The sequence below is a fragment of the Typopeltis vanoorti genome, chromosome 22, assembly GCF_054136105.1.
Source record: "Typopeltis vanoorti isolate ZY-2024b chromosome 22, IOZ_Tvanoo_1.0, whole genome shotgun sequence".
Lineage (NCBI taxonomy): Eukaryota > Metazoa > Arthropoda > Arachnida > Uropygi > Thelyphonidae > Typopeltis > Typopeltis vanoorti.
In genome coordinates, this window is record NC_143570.1 from 35661372 (window position 1) to 35676868 (window position 15497).

The window sequence follows — 15497 nt, forward strand, 5'->3', positions numbered from 1 at the left end:
TGGCGGCAATTATTTAAATCTTTGGCGGTAATTTGTGGAAAATACGAAAAATCATTCGTTCTGCCTTGATTATGGAGTAATACGATTTTCGTTTATTATGAATCACTTTTACCCCGGTGCTTAATCGACACGGCTGAAATTTTGTTCTGTGAATTATGATTGAGAGATTTTTCTTTTGTGGTTCGTTGCTGTGATGCAACGCTGAATTCTTTAATCTTTGAGATCCATGTCTTTAATTTCGGAACGGTCCATTATTGCATGCTGAAGATGTCTCTCGAATTTCCTGCATTCTCTCTTTCAAAGGTAGCTATAATTGTTAGCTGACACTTTATCAAATCAGCATTTTTTCTTTTGCTACTATTTTAAACTGTTAGAGGCAACAAAGTTTGTTGGGTGTTCCGTCAGCAATTTACTTCCAAATTCGCGTATTTCATCGCTCGAAAAATTTAAATCTGTTAAAAGAATTATCAAATGATACACTAGATCTTTCTTTCTATCTCGTCACTCATGTGAAAATTTTTAAGAAAATTTCATGAAACCCATTCCTTACCTCTGTTCAAGGCACTCTGCTCTATAACTTGACATCTACATTCAGAGGCTTCTATAGCTAACACTGGGTATGGGGCAGACAACTTATCAAATCCTCTGATAAGATTATATATATATATATATATATATAATTTTTTTTTTAGGATTTCAAAAATTCACGAATTGTTGAAATGAAAAATCTTACCTGTGTACAAATAGGTAACAGACATCAAAATTTCTGAGCGATCAATAATTTTTGATTGCTGGAAACTTTTCAAAAACTTGCTAACTCAGAAAACTTTGATAGATGTTCTCTGTTTGTAACATCTATCAAAGTTTTCTGAGTTAGCAATAGTTTTTGAAAAGTTTCCCATGATCAAAAATTATTTATCGCTCAGAAATTTTGATGTCTGTTACCTGTTTGTACAGAAGTAAGGAATGGATTCATGTGATTGTCTAAAAACGTTTTTCATAAGTGTTGAGATCGACACCAAGATTTTTTGTCATTTCAACAATTCATCAATTTTTGAAATCCTAAAAAAAAAAAAAAAAAAAAAAATATATAGATATATATATTTTATCAGAGCGTTTGATAAGTTGTCTGCCTCATACCCAGTGTTAGCTATTGAAGCCTCTGAATGTAGATGTCAAGTTATAGAGCAGAGTGCCTTCCCATGATGAGTCCTTGGAGGTGTGATGTAATAATAATAATAAAGTTACATGCAGTTCTTAGTAGTTAATGATGTTCTAGGAATTGATCCAGTGCAGTCTGTCGTTTTTTTTTTTTTTTTTATTGATTGCAATTGAACAAAATCCTCAAGTATCTGGTGCAGACATGGTAATCTACCATTTATCCAACCTTCTAAACAACAGCCCTTCAATTAACTAACCATTTCATGTCAGTTGACTTCTGTAGAGCACTATGTAATCGTACTCCAGTTATCTGACACTTTAATTATCAGAACTTGCTGTTCTGATAACTGACAGTTGGATAAATGGTAGATTACTGTAGCAGGGCCTACCTTCATTGCCTTCCTGCATGAAATAGAGTTGTATTTCAGCAATAAATTTTTAGTATCCTGGGTAGTCACTCATTAGAGTTCAGGTAGTGTCATCCTTTTCTCATCTGTGTTCTTCTAATGTCCTCTGATATTTTGCATCAATACTTCACAATTTCATCTTCAGAATCTCCATTTTCATTATAGTATTAAAGATTTTGTCAATGGATGCAAACTCTTCATACTTTTGATGTGTTTTACTTCTAAATGGGATGTGATTTTCACTATTAGCTGTATCTTACATTTGATTGAAACTTAAAACCACATTGAGCAAAACAATTTTGAAACATTTTATTGCTTATTCCTCGCCAATTATCAGTCATAAACTGTGTTGCTTGTAAAAGATTAGCTTTTGTGCTGACATTTGCTAAGGAGCAATTGTCAATAACCAGTCAAATGTTTCTCGATTTCCATTGTAATTCAAAGTTCCAACTAATAAGCCAATTCTTTAAAAAAATTAATTGTCATTCATGCATGCTTGTTGGCATAGTACTGAACTGGTAAACTCTTCTCTCTAAATCCTTTAAATCATTGAGTCCTTGCCCTTTTTCCAATAACTAACAGATTTTGTTTACCAGTTCCTGACATATTTGAACAACATAACAGTCACACAGTTTGTTGCTTTCTTTGATCCAAATGCTGTAGTGTGTTTATAACACTGCAAACATCTAGCATGGCATGATAAAATTGCCCTGTTTTTTCATCATATCATTGTAAATATACGTTTTTTAACATTCCATGTAGCAGAAGTTACTGGCTGGCCCAGTTCAAATGTTGTGTCCCAAATAAATGAACCAAATTTTTGTTATATATTCTCGTTTTGTTTTTCTAGACTTGTTAAAATGAAATGCTGAGGCTGATTAACTGGAGTCTGCTGTAGTCAGAATAGAGGTCTCATAGTAAGGAAATAAAGCTAAATTTCGGAATTATAGAAGAATTTCTCTACTGAGAGTTCTGGGGGATTTAGGCAAGCATATGCATTTATGAAGAGGCTAAGAAAACTTGGAAAAGAACTAGCTGGTTTCACACCAAATAGGGATTATCAGAATCAATTTCAGATAAAGACAGTCAAGAAATAATGAGAATATAACAGGGGTCTGGAAAAGCAAATTTTATGGTGCCAAGAAAAAAGATGTTCACAACATTATATTGATATTATTATTATTATTATTATTATTATGTGACACCTCCAGGGAGTCCAAAGACTCATCGAGGGAGAGTGTGCCAGCAGCATCAAACGGTTGATACCCTTCCAACTACTAACCGTGCTCAAACTTGCTTAACTTTTGTTGAGCCATTAGTAGCAGAGGCTCTACCAATTGACCAACAATATGATGTAGGTGGGAACAGCATATGCTGAACAACATATATAGCTTATGTTTGAATTGAAAGTTAGCAGTTAGAATTAATGGATATGCAACAAGATAGGTTGATGTAAAATTGAGTGCATGCTATCTCCAGTATTCATTACCTATATGGATAGATTATGAATAAGATTATATTCCTTCATAATGATATCAGAATTTTGATATCATTATGAAGATTCTGATATCAGAATCAGATGTCAAACTCAAATGATGATGCAGACGATCATGTACTACTATGGAGACATGTCTTTTATATTGAAAGCAAGAAACAGCTTGAAACAGCTAATATTTGCACTCTGCAGAATAACTTCTGCATTATCTAACGCCCATTGTACTAATGCTAATGTGCTATAGGCTAAAAGTCTTTTGGGTAGGATTCACCAAAAGTAATTTTTTTTTTATATTTTCAGTTACTTACTAGGTGCAGCTCAGATGTTTTGAGATTAATATTACTGCAAGAGCATTGCACCATTTGTTGACCAACACTTAAAATCAGTGGCGCACTCAGGATTTAATCTTGGGGGGGGGGGGCGAGTTGAGAAGACGATTTGAGAATACACACTACGCATTGCATACAACCTATGACTGAGCATCTGCAGTGATCACCAATACATGATTCCCGTAATCTCTGGCCTGGCTCGGGCAAACAAAGTATCACTCGAACATTACTTCGTTCGCTTTGCTTTCACAACGGCCGTGATTCCCTAAAGCCAAAGGGTATTCCCACCTTATGTGACCTTTAATTCATAAGTAGTATAGATATAGATGACACGACACAGCATAAATTAAAAAAAAAGAAAAAAAAAGAATTTTAATTAGGAAAATATTTTTGAAAAATTTTCTAGTCTTTTTTTTCCTTTTTCTTTTTGGTAAGGGGGGGGGGGGCAGGGCCTCCTCCCTGGGTCCACCAGTGCTTGAAATATTTGAACTTTTGACTGTCATGTGACAAGTATCAGCAGTAGACAAGTTAACACACATTATGTGAATGAAGATTTTTTGTGTGTTGTAACTGATGCAATAGATGAGAAGAGTAGCAATAAATTCTGTGTAAAGGCCAGTAGAAGAAAAAGAAGTGCTGTAGAAGTATTTGAAATAATACAAAATGTGTACCGTAGTGAAGTATTGAGGCATTCTAATGTGTCCATGACAACAGAGCAGAGACAGGATTTGAGTTGCTTTGTGTCAAGACCTTTTAAATAAGACAGAAGATAGCAATATTGACTTATTGCAAAATGTAATAAGTCAATAGGAGTTCCATGAAGTGATTAGTGATGTTGTATTACTATTTAGAGAACATGACTTTCTGTGGGGATTTATTGGAATGATTCCTATTCTTCCTATTATTATTACTAAATAATAAGAATAGGAAAAAGAGCAAATACAACATTGAATTTTTTGGCAAATACAATGTTAAAATAATTTTTGTTACTTGAATGGTCCTTTACATGGTGCATTTCTTCTGTTTTCTTAAAGTTAAAAATTGATCTATTATTTAATCATCATTAATTATGATGATTAAATAATAGATCAGTTTCATCACCTAGTGTGAGATGATTGCTCTACTTAAATATACAAAAAAAAAAAAAAAAAAAAACATCTTGCCCACTCACAATATTACTACAGGTTTACAACCTTTTGTGAGAGTCGCTGAAAAAAATAAATATTACATTTTGAACATTATTGTTAACATCATCATCACCAAATTCCTGCCATGTACCCTCAAGGGGGTGTGCAGGATATGATAGTACTTGATGAAAAATTTACATCTTTATTAACTTCCTATCTACAGTTTTCCTCCAAATCAGTCTGTTACTTGTCAAGACTCCAACATTATCAGATCTTATATTTCTATCGTCTAATGCACTTTGTACCGTATCAATCAACCTATATCTTGGTCTTCCTCTGGGTTGTTTTCCTGCCAAACCTGGCAGAGAACACTTGTTTTGCTAATCTTTCCTCTCCCATTCTGTTTAAGTGACCATACCACCTGAGATTGTTAACAATAATAGAGGAATGTGTTAGCAGAGCTAACACATTCCTCGATGCTGACAGTGTCAAGTTCTTTCCTAATATCCTCGTTTTTAATATGATATTGCCATTGATGCATTGTTCACGCCTCCAATCTTTCTCAGGACTCTCATATCTGTAGTCTTTAGTCTTTGGTCAAATGTTTTACTTCTAACCCAGCTCTCAGATCCATAAGTTAAAATTGGTTTGAACACTGTCTTGTATACAGCTAATTTAATGTTCTGACTAATTTGTCTCTTATTCCATATGAATTTTATTCATTTGACTTCCTACCATACCAGCTTTGTTGATTCTGTTGTCTATTTCCATTATTTAATTTACTATCTTCACTAAAAATCGTGCCTAAGTAGGTGAAATATTATACTTGTTCCACAGGTTCTCCGTTCACAACGCAGTTGACATTTTCAACGATTCTGCCTATTTTCATTGTCTTTGCCTTTTTATTGCTGACCTTCATACCATATCTATTATTGTTAACAATAAACATGAGAAATTATTTTGGCTGACTCAATCTTCAAATACATTTTTGGGCACATTTCAAGAAATTAGTATTAATATTATGAAATGCTAAACTCAGAGCAGCAGTACTTTGTAGATTTCTGTTTATATTTGTTATAATTTTATGTGAAATAGTGTAATTCCCATTATAATTTCTTTTAGGCATGTTTTGTACACAAACCACGGCCATCAAAAAAACTGAAAAGCAAGATTCATAGTAAGAAATTTATTTTCACATTCCATAAATTAATCTTTATTTCGTATATTAAATTAGGTTTTGTTTAGTTGTTACATATAGAAATCAAATCTAGCATGATTTTGGATAAACGTTAATATGAGTTATGGGGTTAAACTACATTGAAGTTGTAAAAATAAAAATTCTCTGTGTTAATTATTTCGAGTTGAAGTGAAATGCGTGCATTTTACCTGAACAATTCAGAAACTGTATGGTTTATGATGGTTGAATAGAAATTTTGATTATATTTTACATGCAGTGTACTTTTCTCCTCCTCCTTTTTTTTTTTATGTAGTAATGCCAACTATGAGAGGTTGTTCAGTCTGTAATACATTACTACTGTGAATGATCAGAAAGAAGAAATAAAAAATTTGTTAACATTTGTTTTGAAGACCCCTAGATGGTAATGTTTAGAAAGTACATAAGACTCAAAACTACTCCAAAAGACAGCAGTAGAAGAATAAATGAAACAAAAATTGTTCTCTGAGTTGAGCTAAAGGGATGCTGAATAGCTGCTACACATGCTTTAGAAGTTGAATGTTGAAAGTTTTTTCTTTTTTTTCACTTGATTATACTATAAATTATTATTATTATTATTACCACGGGCTACTCCAGGAGTCCTTAGACTCATCGAGGGAGGCCCTAAACATCATGTTCACACAGCTGTTCAACATTCTCACAGTATCTATCATACCTTGCCTTGAACTCACTCACTGTCATAGCACCCACAACAGACTCTGGCAGCTTATTCCACTCATTTACCACTCTAAAAGTAAAGAACCCAGCTCTAACAACCCTGCTAACCACGCTCTTGCCCAGCTTCCATGGGTGTCCCCTAGTTCTCCCACCACCAGTCCTGATCTCAAAAATATCATCTGAATTAATCCTATAGAATCCTTTTAGCAATTTGAATGTCTCAATCATGTCTCCTCTTTTCCGCCTATCAACTAGTTTCTGCAACCCACAAATCTTCAACCTGTTCTCATATGGTTCATTCCATAGAATGAACTATATGAGAACAGGGACTAAGCCAGACCTGAGACTCAGATTAAACAACATGGTCAAGGGCACTGATAATTCATTAGCCGCTTCATGCAAGACCCGTGCCGGTATACCATCCAATCCCACAGATGTATTCACATTAAGGTTCTGTAGTAGACTATTCACCTCCACTTCATTCATCACAATTCCCATATAAACTAATGGTTCCTTCATTTTTTCAACGTCACCACCTGGATGATATACTTTTGCAAAGTGCACGCTCAGTAACTCCACTATATCGACTGGTTCAGTGAACTCTTTACCATCGTCATTCCTTAAAATCATTTTGCCATGTACAGTTTTTTTCTTGCTTGCAGCATATCGAAAGAACTGTTTGGGATTCTCTTTTGCTTGCATAGCTAGTTTCCTTTCATAATCAGCTCCACACTCGTTACCCTTCTGGCCTGTACTTTATACTGTTCGTGTGCCTGCAGGTCACCCCTTTCTTTAAATTCCCTCCATAGTTGTTTCTTTTTTTGCAGCTCAAGCTTAATGGTGTTATTCATCCATTTAACCCCTCCTTGTTTCACTATTCGGACCTTAGGTATACAATCAGCCATAACCTCCTGTAAATGCTCTTTGATCACTTCCCATGCTCTATCGACGTCCAGCCCTTGCAGTTGTACATGCCATGGCACTGATCCAAGCAATCTCCTAAGCTTGTCATACTTTCCAGCCCGATAATTCCACATGTACCCTGTCTTAATTGAAAATTCTGCACCTTTAGCCACCTCCCAAGTTAAGACCCTATGATCACTCTCACCGATTGGTGGCAATGTGGTCATATTTGTTACAGCCAATTCCTCAGATGTAATTACTAGGTCAAGCACTCTCTGACCCCTAGTATTTTCAATTACATGCTGTTTCAGATAGTTATCCCTTAATAATTGAATAAAATCCATTTCCTTCCTCACATGTGTCCTCTCCTCCTTCCAATCAATGTTACCATAGTTGAAATCCCCCATAATAATTACCCTCCTTCCACTCATTTCATCAATTTGTTTATGCATACCATCTCCACCATCTATTACATCACCTGGTCTATAGCAGCACCCAACTGTATATTTTATTCTGCCAGTATCAATCTCACACCAAATAGCCTCAAATGAGCCCCTTTCACTATCCTGCAATACTTCAATTCTCCTTGGCTGCAGTTCATCAGCTATCATCAATAACACCCCTCCCCCAATTTTATTCTCTCTGTCCCTCCTAAACATACCTACACATTCTATCCCACTAACTATATCATCTTCCGTCAGCCATGTTTCACTCACTAATGCCAATAACCTGTGGCCAGGAAGAGCGAATCAAGGCCAAAAATTCTTCCTTCTTGTTCCTAATACTCCTGGCATTAGTATACATGAATTGCAGTGTTCCCTTTGTCCCACCCCTATCTTGATGCGTTATTCTAAATATCCCATTCCCATTTTTTGTCCTTATTGCTGGCTCAGGGATCAGCAACCTTTTCTGACTTGGGGGGCTACATTCAGCTTTTATTTTTAATAATCGGGCTGCAAGAGTTTAATTAAGAGAAAATAGTGATTGAAAAAATACTTAAATTATCAATTTTTATTATATCAATCTAAAAAAAACACAGATTATTATTTTTATGGCTATGTAGCCTATTTTTGTTTAGAGGAGTAACATGGGAATTTTCCCATAAATAATACCTACCTTAAAAAAGACAGAAATATTTAGAGTACCAGATATGAAACAAACATAAAAATGAAACTCAATGAAAAATTGTTACCACGTAAAAACGAAGTTATACAGTTTATGCATCACAATATCTGTCTCCTTGCTTAATGTGATTGTTTTCCCTTAGCCAAATTATCTATATCCACTTTATAACTTGAGGTGCAAATCTGAATCGAATCATGCAAATGTTCATTAGTCAGTCGAGAAACAAATTTATTTTTTCTAAAACTCATGGCAGAAAATACTTGTTGGCAAATGTATGTACATCCAAATGCAACCATCATCTTCTTTGCAAAACTGATTAATCCTTCAAATTTTTTGGTAAGCATCAATAAAAGTTTTGGATATTTGCTAACGAAAATGCGTTCTTTAATGTTTCATTGTGTTGTAATTCCAAAACTTCCATCTGTAGTTCGTTTAGTAAGTCATCAATGTTGACATTAAAAGGGTTCAAAAATAATCGCATTTTGATGCTATATTTATGAAAATCCAGAAATCTTGTTGAAAATTCTGTTTGTAAATCTTCAATAATACCAACAAAAGTTTCCTTTTGTGTTTGTCATCCAACTGTAGATGCAGATTTGCAACATGTATAATGATGTAGATTTTCTTCCATCATATGTTTGTTCAACAGACATAGTTGGCGACTACAAAAGTGTGCCAAAATCTTGGTTGTTGTCGGATGAAGTTGCCTTTGTTATCCCCACTCATGGTTACTCACATGGCTGACTCGCGCCAAGTTGCATGGCGATATCACGAAGTATAGGCATAAAAATTATTTTTAATTTATTATTCATATTATAAAATGTATTATTTAAATAATTCAACATTCGGACCACATGCCATGTAAATACGGTAAATCTTTTATGGGCCGCATGTGGGCCGCCAGTTGCCGACCCCTGCTGTAAATTAAAGATACCAAGAAATTATATTTTTGGTTTCATCCTTTATCCAAGTGTAAGCAAACAAAGTTTATGCTTGAAGTATCTTCACATCTGGGCTACTTTTATATAGAGGCTAGTGACTTCACATTAATTGCCTTAGTATCCCGTAATGCCAAGCACACATCCTTTTGGATGTGTATAATGCTAAGCATTATGTGAAGGGCCTCTACCCAGACCAGGTTCGACCTTTATTGAGGTCTCATTAGTGAGAGCTAGATCCAGAATTGTGTTTTTCATTATGTAATACTAAGGCAATTGATGTGAAATTGTTAGCCTCTATATACAAGTAGCCCAGTTGTGTGGATACCTCATGTGTAGGCTTTGTTTGTCGAACCCAGACCAGGTTCGACCTTTATTGAGGTCTCATTAGTGAGAGCTAGATCCAGAATTGTGTTTTTCATTATGTAATACTAAGGCAATTGATGTGAAATTGTTAGCCTCTATATACAAGTAGCCCAGTTGTGTGGATACCTCATGTGTAGGCTTTGTTCGCTTACACTTGGATAAAGGATTAAACCAAGGATATAATTTTTTGGCATCTGTGATATTTTAGAAGATTTGGAAGAGATTGGGATGGGGGGGGGGGTATGTAGCAAATGCAAATAGCAGAAACTGAACATCTGGGTGAAAAAATTTAGTGAATTAGAACGAGCTAAGTCATTAATCATTGTAATTGCTCTCATCTGTTATTAAGTTCAAGTATTTTTAGGAAGATTTTAAGGACATCTTTTAAATGTGAGAACGATATTCAATGATTGCAGTGGTGTAGCTAGAGCTTTTGCCACCCCTCTCAATACACACCAAACACTATTTATTTTTGAAATAAAACTAATTTCAACATTCTAAAATGTTATTTTTCTTGCTTTTCTGTTAGCAAAATCATTGATGGCATTGGCAAAGTCTATTTCATAGTAATGTAGGTATTTCTTAATCAATTTTATTTAGAAAAATTCCTCTCACAACTAGCAACACTTACTGCAATTGTGAGGAAAATTCGCAGCGATATTACAAAATTTGGAACTGAGTTCTCGAGACTGTATTTTAGAATAAACTGCAAAAGTTCAAAATGGTTCAAAGTACTGTCCGGGGTGGTTCCCCCCAAGCTACACTTCTGAATGATTGGACTGATTATATATATAAATTTAACAACTGTTCAAAGGTAAAGTAACACCTCCAGTAAAAGAAAGAACCTAATTTTTGGATGTAGATGAGGCAGTATTTGTAATGTTTATGCCAAGATTGATTTGATGTTAGAATAATCCCAAGAAAAATCTCTAGAGATTTGAGTTGAGAAATGAAATAAAGAGATCAAAATGTAGTTGTAGAAATTGATGTGATGGAAGTTTTGGTCATTGGTTTAGTTAGTACAAGGCATGTCAAATGAGAGAGGAATGCAATATACTGTCATCAGCAACACTGTACCAGATTACAGTCAGATGGAGAAGGTCTTGTGGAACATCAGCATTAGTTGGAAAATTTGAGGATAAAGATCCATCCACCATGACAAGTAATGTACTTCAAGACAGATAGCAACCAACTTGCAGAAATCAGAAGACAGGCCATTGCTGGCCAAGTGGTTAGCAGAGGGCATATTGCAAAAGTGACTAAACAGCTCATCAGATTACTTGGTTACTGAAGAATGCCCTGACAAGCAGGTTATTATACCTGTTTATAGGGCTTTGTTAAGACTCCTTGACTACTACACATATCTGGTCACCTGGGTTTCTTGGCCCAGTTGACCAGATATATGTGCAGTAGACAAATTACTGAAAGGTTTTTACAAGATTAACACAGGAAATTTTTCTGAACAGATGTGGAGGCAGATGATCTAGAGTCCATCCTTGGAAATTGACACGTGTATTTAGCAGGAGTTGAGGACTAATTTTTTGCTTGGAGAGTGGTCAATGAGTGGAATAGGTTAGAGTCTGTTGTGACTGCCTTGACTGTGAATGAGTTCAAAGTGAAGTATGATAGATATTTGGCAAATGTTGGATAGTGCTTGGCATAATGTTTAGGGCCTCCCTCAATGAGTCTAAGGACTCCATAGATTTGCTCATGTAATAATAATATTTATTCTCCAACCTGAGGATTCACATTCCACCCTAGATATGGATATTTGTGATTGTCTCTAAGTGGGAGATGAATTTCATCAACTGGTGTGAAACAACGATCCTAATTATTGGAGGACTTGAAGCAGCTTTGGGGGGAGGATTCATGTTTGGTCTCTAGAGTAGAGTTTCCAGATTATGTAAAAAAAATATGAAAAACCCTAGCCATCCATGTTACTGCTATACTATAGGTTTACAACCTTTTGTGGGTAGGAGTCACAACAACAAAAAAAATGACAGGACCTTCTTTTGTGCTTAACTCACTAGTGCCTTAGGGATATTAAGGGCAATTCTTTTCCAGAGGTGAATAACATAAGCAGAGATCTCTTCTTGATTGACATTAGTGAAATCCATATGGATGTTGGTAATCGTTTATTAGTTGAGAGGATTCAAGGGGACAAGAAATTTGACTATTCAGTTTTCTCTGTTACTTTGAATTATGGCTGAAACAGCTAAGACTATGAAGCCAGTGTAATGTTTTCAGTAATTGTGTTCTATCTGGCTTATCTGCTTTGCAAGATAGTAATTAGATGGCAAAAATTTGTTACCTTTCTTAGGAATGGATTTAATATGGGCTAATTTTCAGGCTGAATAATAGATACTACTGGAATGTTATAGAAAAAAAAAAAAGTGACTGAGAAGAGGATTGAAATCTGGATCATAAACCTACAGTACAATTTTAGAAATGTGATCAGGATCCAGAGAATACCAAAAGTCTCTCTGTATTTGGTGGTTGATCTCTTTCTGGCAAAAAAAAAAAAAAAAAAAAAAAAAATTGTAGTGTTTGTATGGCCTAATTATTAAAAAGGGTCTACAGTGAGAAAGGATATGAAATATAAATATTCCTCCCCTCCCAAACTTCTGTCTATTCAAATGAGTGTTGTATGATAAATCTAATAAACTGCTGAAGGTGTTTTTATTATTATTATTTTATTTTTAATGATTTCACTAACTCACTCTTAGTGTCTCCTGTGATTAAGTGTATAATTCTTTTGAAGTTTAATTATGAAGTTGTCTTTCTTTATGAACATTAATAACTCAATTATTATAAGGAATTGCTTAATGGGTAAAGTTATATCACTTACTTAGAGAACATAACCAAATTGAATTCTGTATTTTCTTAAACCACACATGAATATGATAATATAACCTGATCAGATGTCATGCTGGTTGGGGAAAACACCAGACAGTCAGTGTTACATTAACCTCAAATTCAACAGAAATCAGCCATGAGAACACACGATTTATAGATAATATACACTAGTGGTGCTCTGTTGATAATTGTGTCAGGTTGTGTTGGAGGTTAAGTAAGAAAGACAGTGAGTTGTAGTGGAGTAGTGTACCCTTCCACAATGAGTCCTTACTACTTGGTGGTGTCACGTAATAATAATAATAAATTAACATGGAGAGAACGTACTCAAAATAAGAAAAGTCTTATTGATTACATTCTTTTTGATAGTGTGATACCTAGAGAAAAGTTGTGGATAAAAGAGTTCTGGAGATTTGAAATAGGTGCTAATCACCATGTTGTTTTGAGAAGATTGAAAATGAATATCATGCTAAAAAGAAATATGTTTTAAAAAAGCTATAAAAGGAATCAAAAGTGAGTAGTTTTCATTATAAAGCCGGGGTGGCAACTATGCATCGTCAAAATAATTCCAATAAGACTTAGAAGAGCTGTAACCTTTGACTAATGCGATGGTATGAGAGCGAGTATGTACATGGCGAGATGGATGATGGAGAGTTGGGGAAACAAAAGTTATGCCTTCTCGCCACAACACGTTAGTTACACTTCCGGTGCTCATCTATCAGTATCATTCAACATATTGTTGTGAGAGTCCACTGACAGTGCTTGTTATCATTGAACTCAGAAATGTGCTTAGAAATGTCACATAAAAAATGTAAATATGAAGAGAACACAGAAGTTTTAGGCCAGAGTGAGACGAGGATTTTTATGAAATGACAAAGTAAACTAATGTGTTCCATATGCCAAATAATACTTGTGCAATTCAAAGCCAGCAATCTCAAACATCATTAATTTTCTCTTGGCTCTGACCTGAGGCAAACTAAACTTTCAGCTTTGAAAGAACAATTCCATGGTCAGAGTAAATTGATGTCCATGTTTACTAAAGAGGCTGATGTTACTACCAAGGCTAGTTTTATTTTAGCATTTAATATTGCAGAGGCAAAACGTCCATACACAGAAGGAGACTTTGTCAAGAAGAATATTGCACAAATAATTTCAGTTTTAGACCCGGATAATAAAAAACTACTCAAACTGATTGAACAGATGCCAGTCTCCAGGCATACAACTGAAAGAAGAATTTCCATTATCAGTGCTGACTTTCTAAATAACTTGCATCATAATTTGAAAAACTGTGCTGCATATCTGTGGATATACTGAATATCTGTGGATGAATCTACAGATATTCAGGACAAACCACACAACTATCTACATTTGTCCATTTTGTATCTCACGATCTGAATGTCAAGGAAGAGCTATTAGACTTGATAGTGTTGAAAGTTATAACATGACTCTGACAACAAAGAAGCTCTTGAAGTTGCACTTACAAAAGCTTCGTAAGCGCAACTCCTTGAGAATGATGAATCATATCTTGCTTTCCTACCTGTACATTGCATTATTCACAGGGAACATTTAGTTGCCAAGTGTTTTAAATTTGAACATGTAATGGGGAAATAATTTTAAGAATTGTCAATTTTGTTCGTTCAAGTGCTAAAATACACTGACAATTCAAAAGCTTTCTCAGTGAGTTGAATTGTGATGAGATTCCTAATGATGTATCATGGTTTTGCTTAGTAAGGTGGCTCTCAGTTAGCAATGTATTAAACAAGTTTTTTTTGTTGTTGTTGTTAGACCCAATCAAATAGTTTCTTAGAGAGGAGGAGAAATTTTTCGCTCATCTCGAAGCTTAGTGGTTGTTAGACATGGCATTTTTCACTGATGTTTTCCAACATCTACAGTTATTAAATGTTTCACTGCAAGGGAAAGAAAAACTAATAACCGATCTCGCACAGACTCTGCTAAGTTCCCAAAGCAAACTGCAACTTTTCCAGAGAGACTTGCAGTGTTCTCCCCCAGAAATTTTTACCAGCCGGGTGGAATGAAGCATTAGCCGGGCATACAAAAAAAGATACTGTGCAGTATTTTCTATTATTTGTAAATACAATCCCTCTAATAACAATGAAAGCTTCAGAATTTCAGTTTACTATTATCTTCATGGAATACCACCAACTAAAAGCTGACATCAGTATAATATTAATATTGTAAATATAACTTTAGTGTTTGTTACATAGTAAATAAACTGAAAAATGAAAATTCCAACATCCATATAAACAAACAAATCGTAACCTAAACAAATTAATCTTCAATAGAATATTATAAAAACACATATTTTGAATGAGTTAAGAAAGTCCCTTTTTCGTAACAAATTAAAATAATAATTTTATTAGAAATTACTACAAACAAGGATAATATTTGATATAGTAATTATAACAAACAAGACTAGGATTTTTCTTATTTTCTTAATAAGTAATGAAAAACCTTGTAATGCTCACAGCTTAAAATTCTATACATTAATTCTTCTCTTCTTAGAATCCCAGTTGTCAGTTTTTCATAATTAAAATCTGTTAAATCTGGTCCCTCCAGCAAAATCAGCATCAGATTTAGAGTGTTCTGACTGAGGAATACATGAGGAATCACATCATGGATAAAAAAGGATAAAAACCTGTAGGTTTTTATCCTTTTTAATGCAGAGACACCCCTTTCACATTTAGCTGTACTCACAGGTATGGCCAGTCCAACAGCAGCTAGTTTTCCTAAATTTGGAAAAGATTCTTTGAGCTCAGATATTTTTGCTAATTTCAGCTATTTGTCTTGGATCTAGACTTTTGTATAAGTGTCCATTAATCATTTTTGATGCAACTGCCCATTCTAGTTTAGTATTTTCATAGTTTAAAACTGCAGGACTTCC

At 34.6% G+C, this 15497-nt stretch overlaps 1 protein-coding gene across 1 annotated transcript in view; it reads left to right on the forward strand.

Annotated features, from left to right (window-relative positions):
* The window catches only part of Orc3 (origin recognition complex subunit 3), a 283514-nt gene continuing 268017 nt past the window's right edge, over positions 1–15497 (forward strand). Inside the window, exons 1-2 of the mRNA XM_090412057.1 lie at positions 1–303; positions 5642–5696. Of these exons, the coding sequence (XP_090268183.1) occupies positions 259–303; positions 5642–5696 (100 nt within the window). The 5' untranslated portion in view covers positions 1–258. The remainder of the gene's footprint in view (positions 304–5641; positions 5697–15497) is intronic.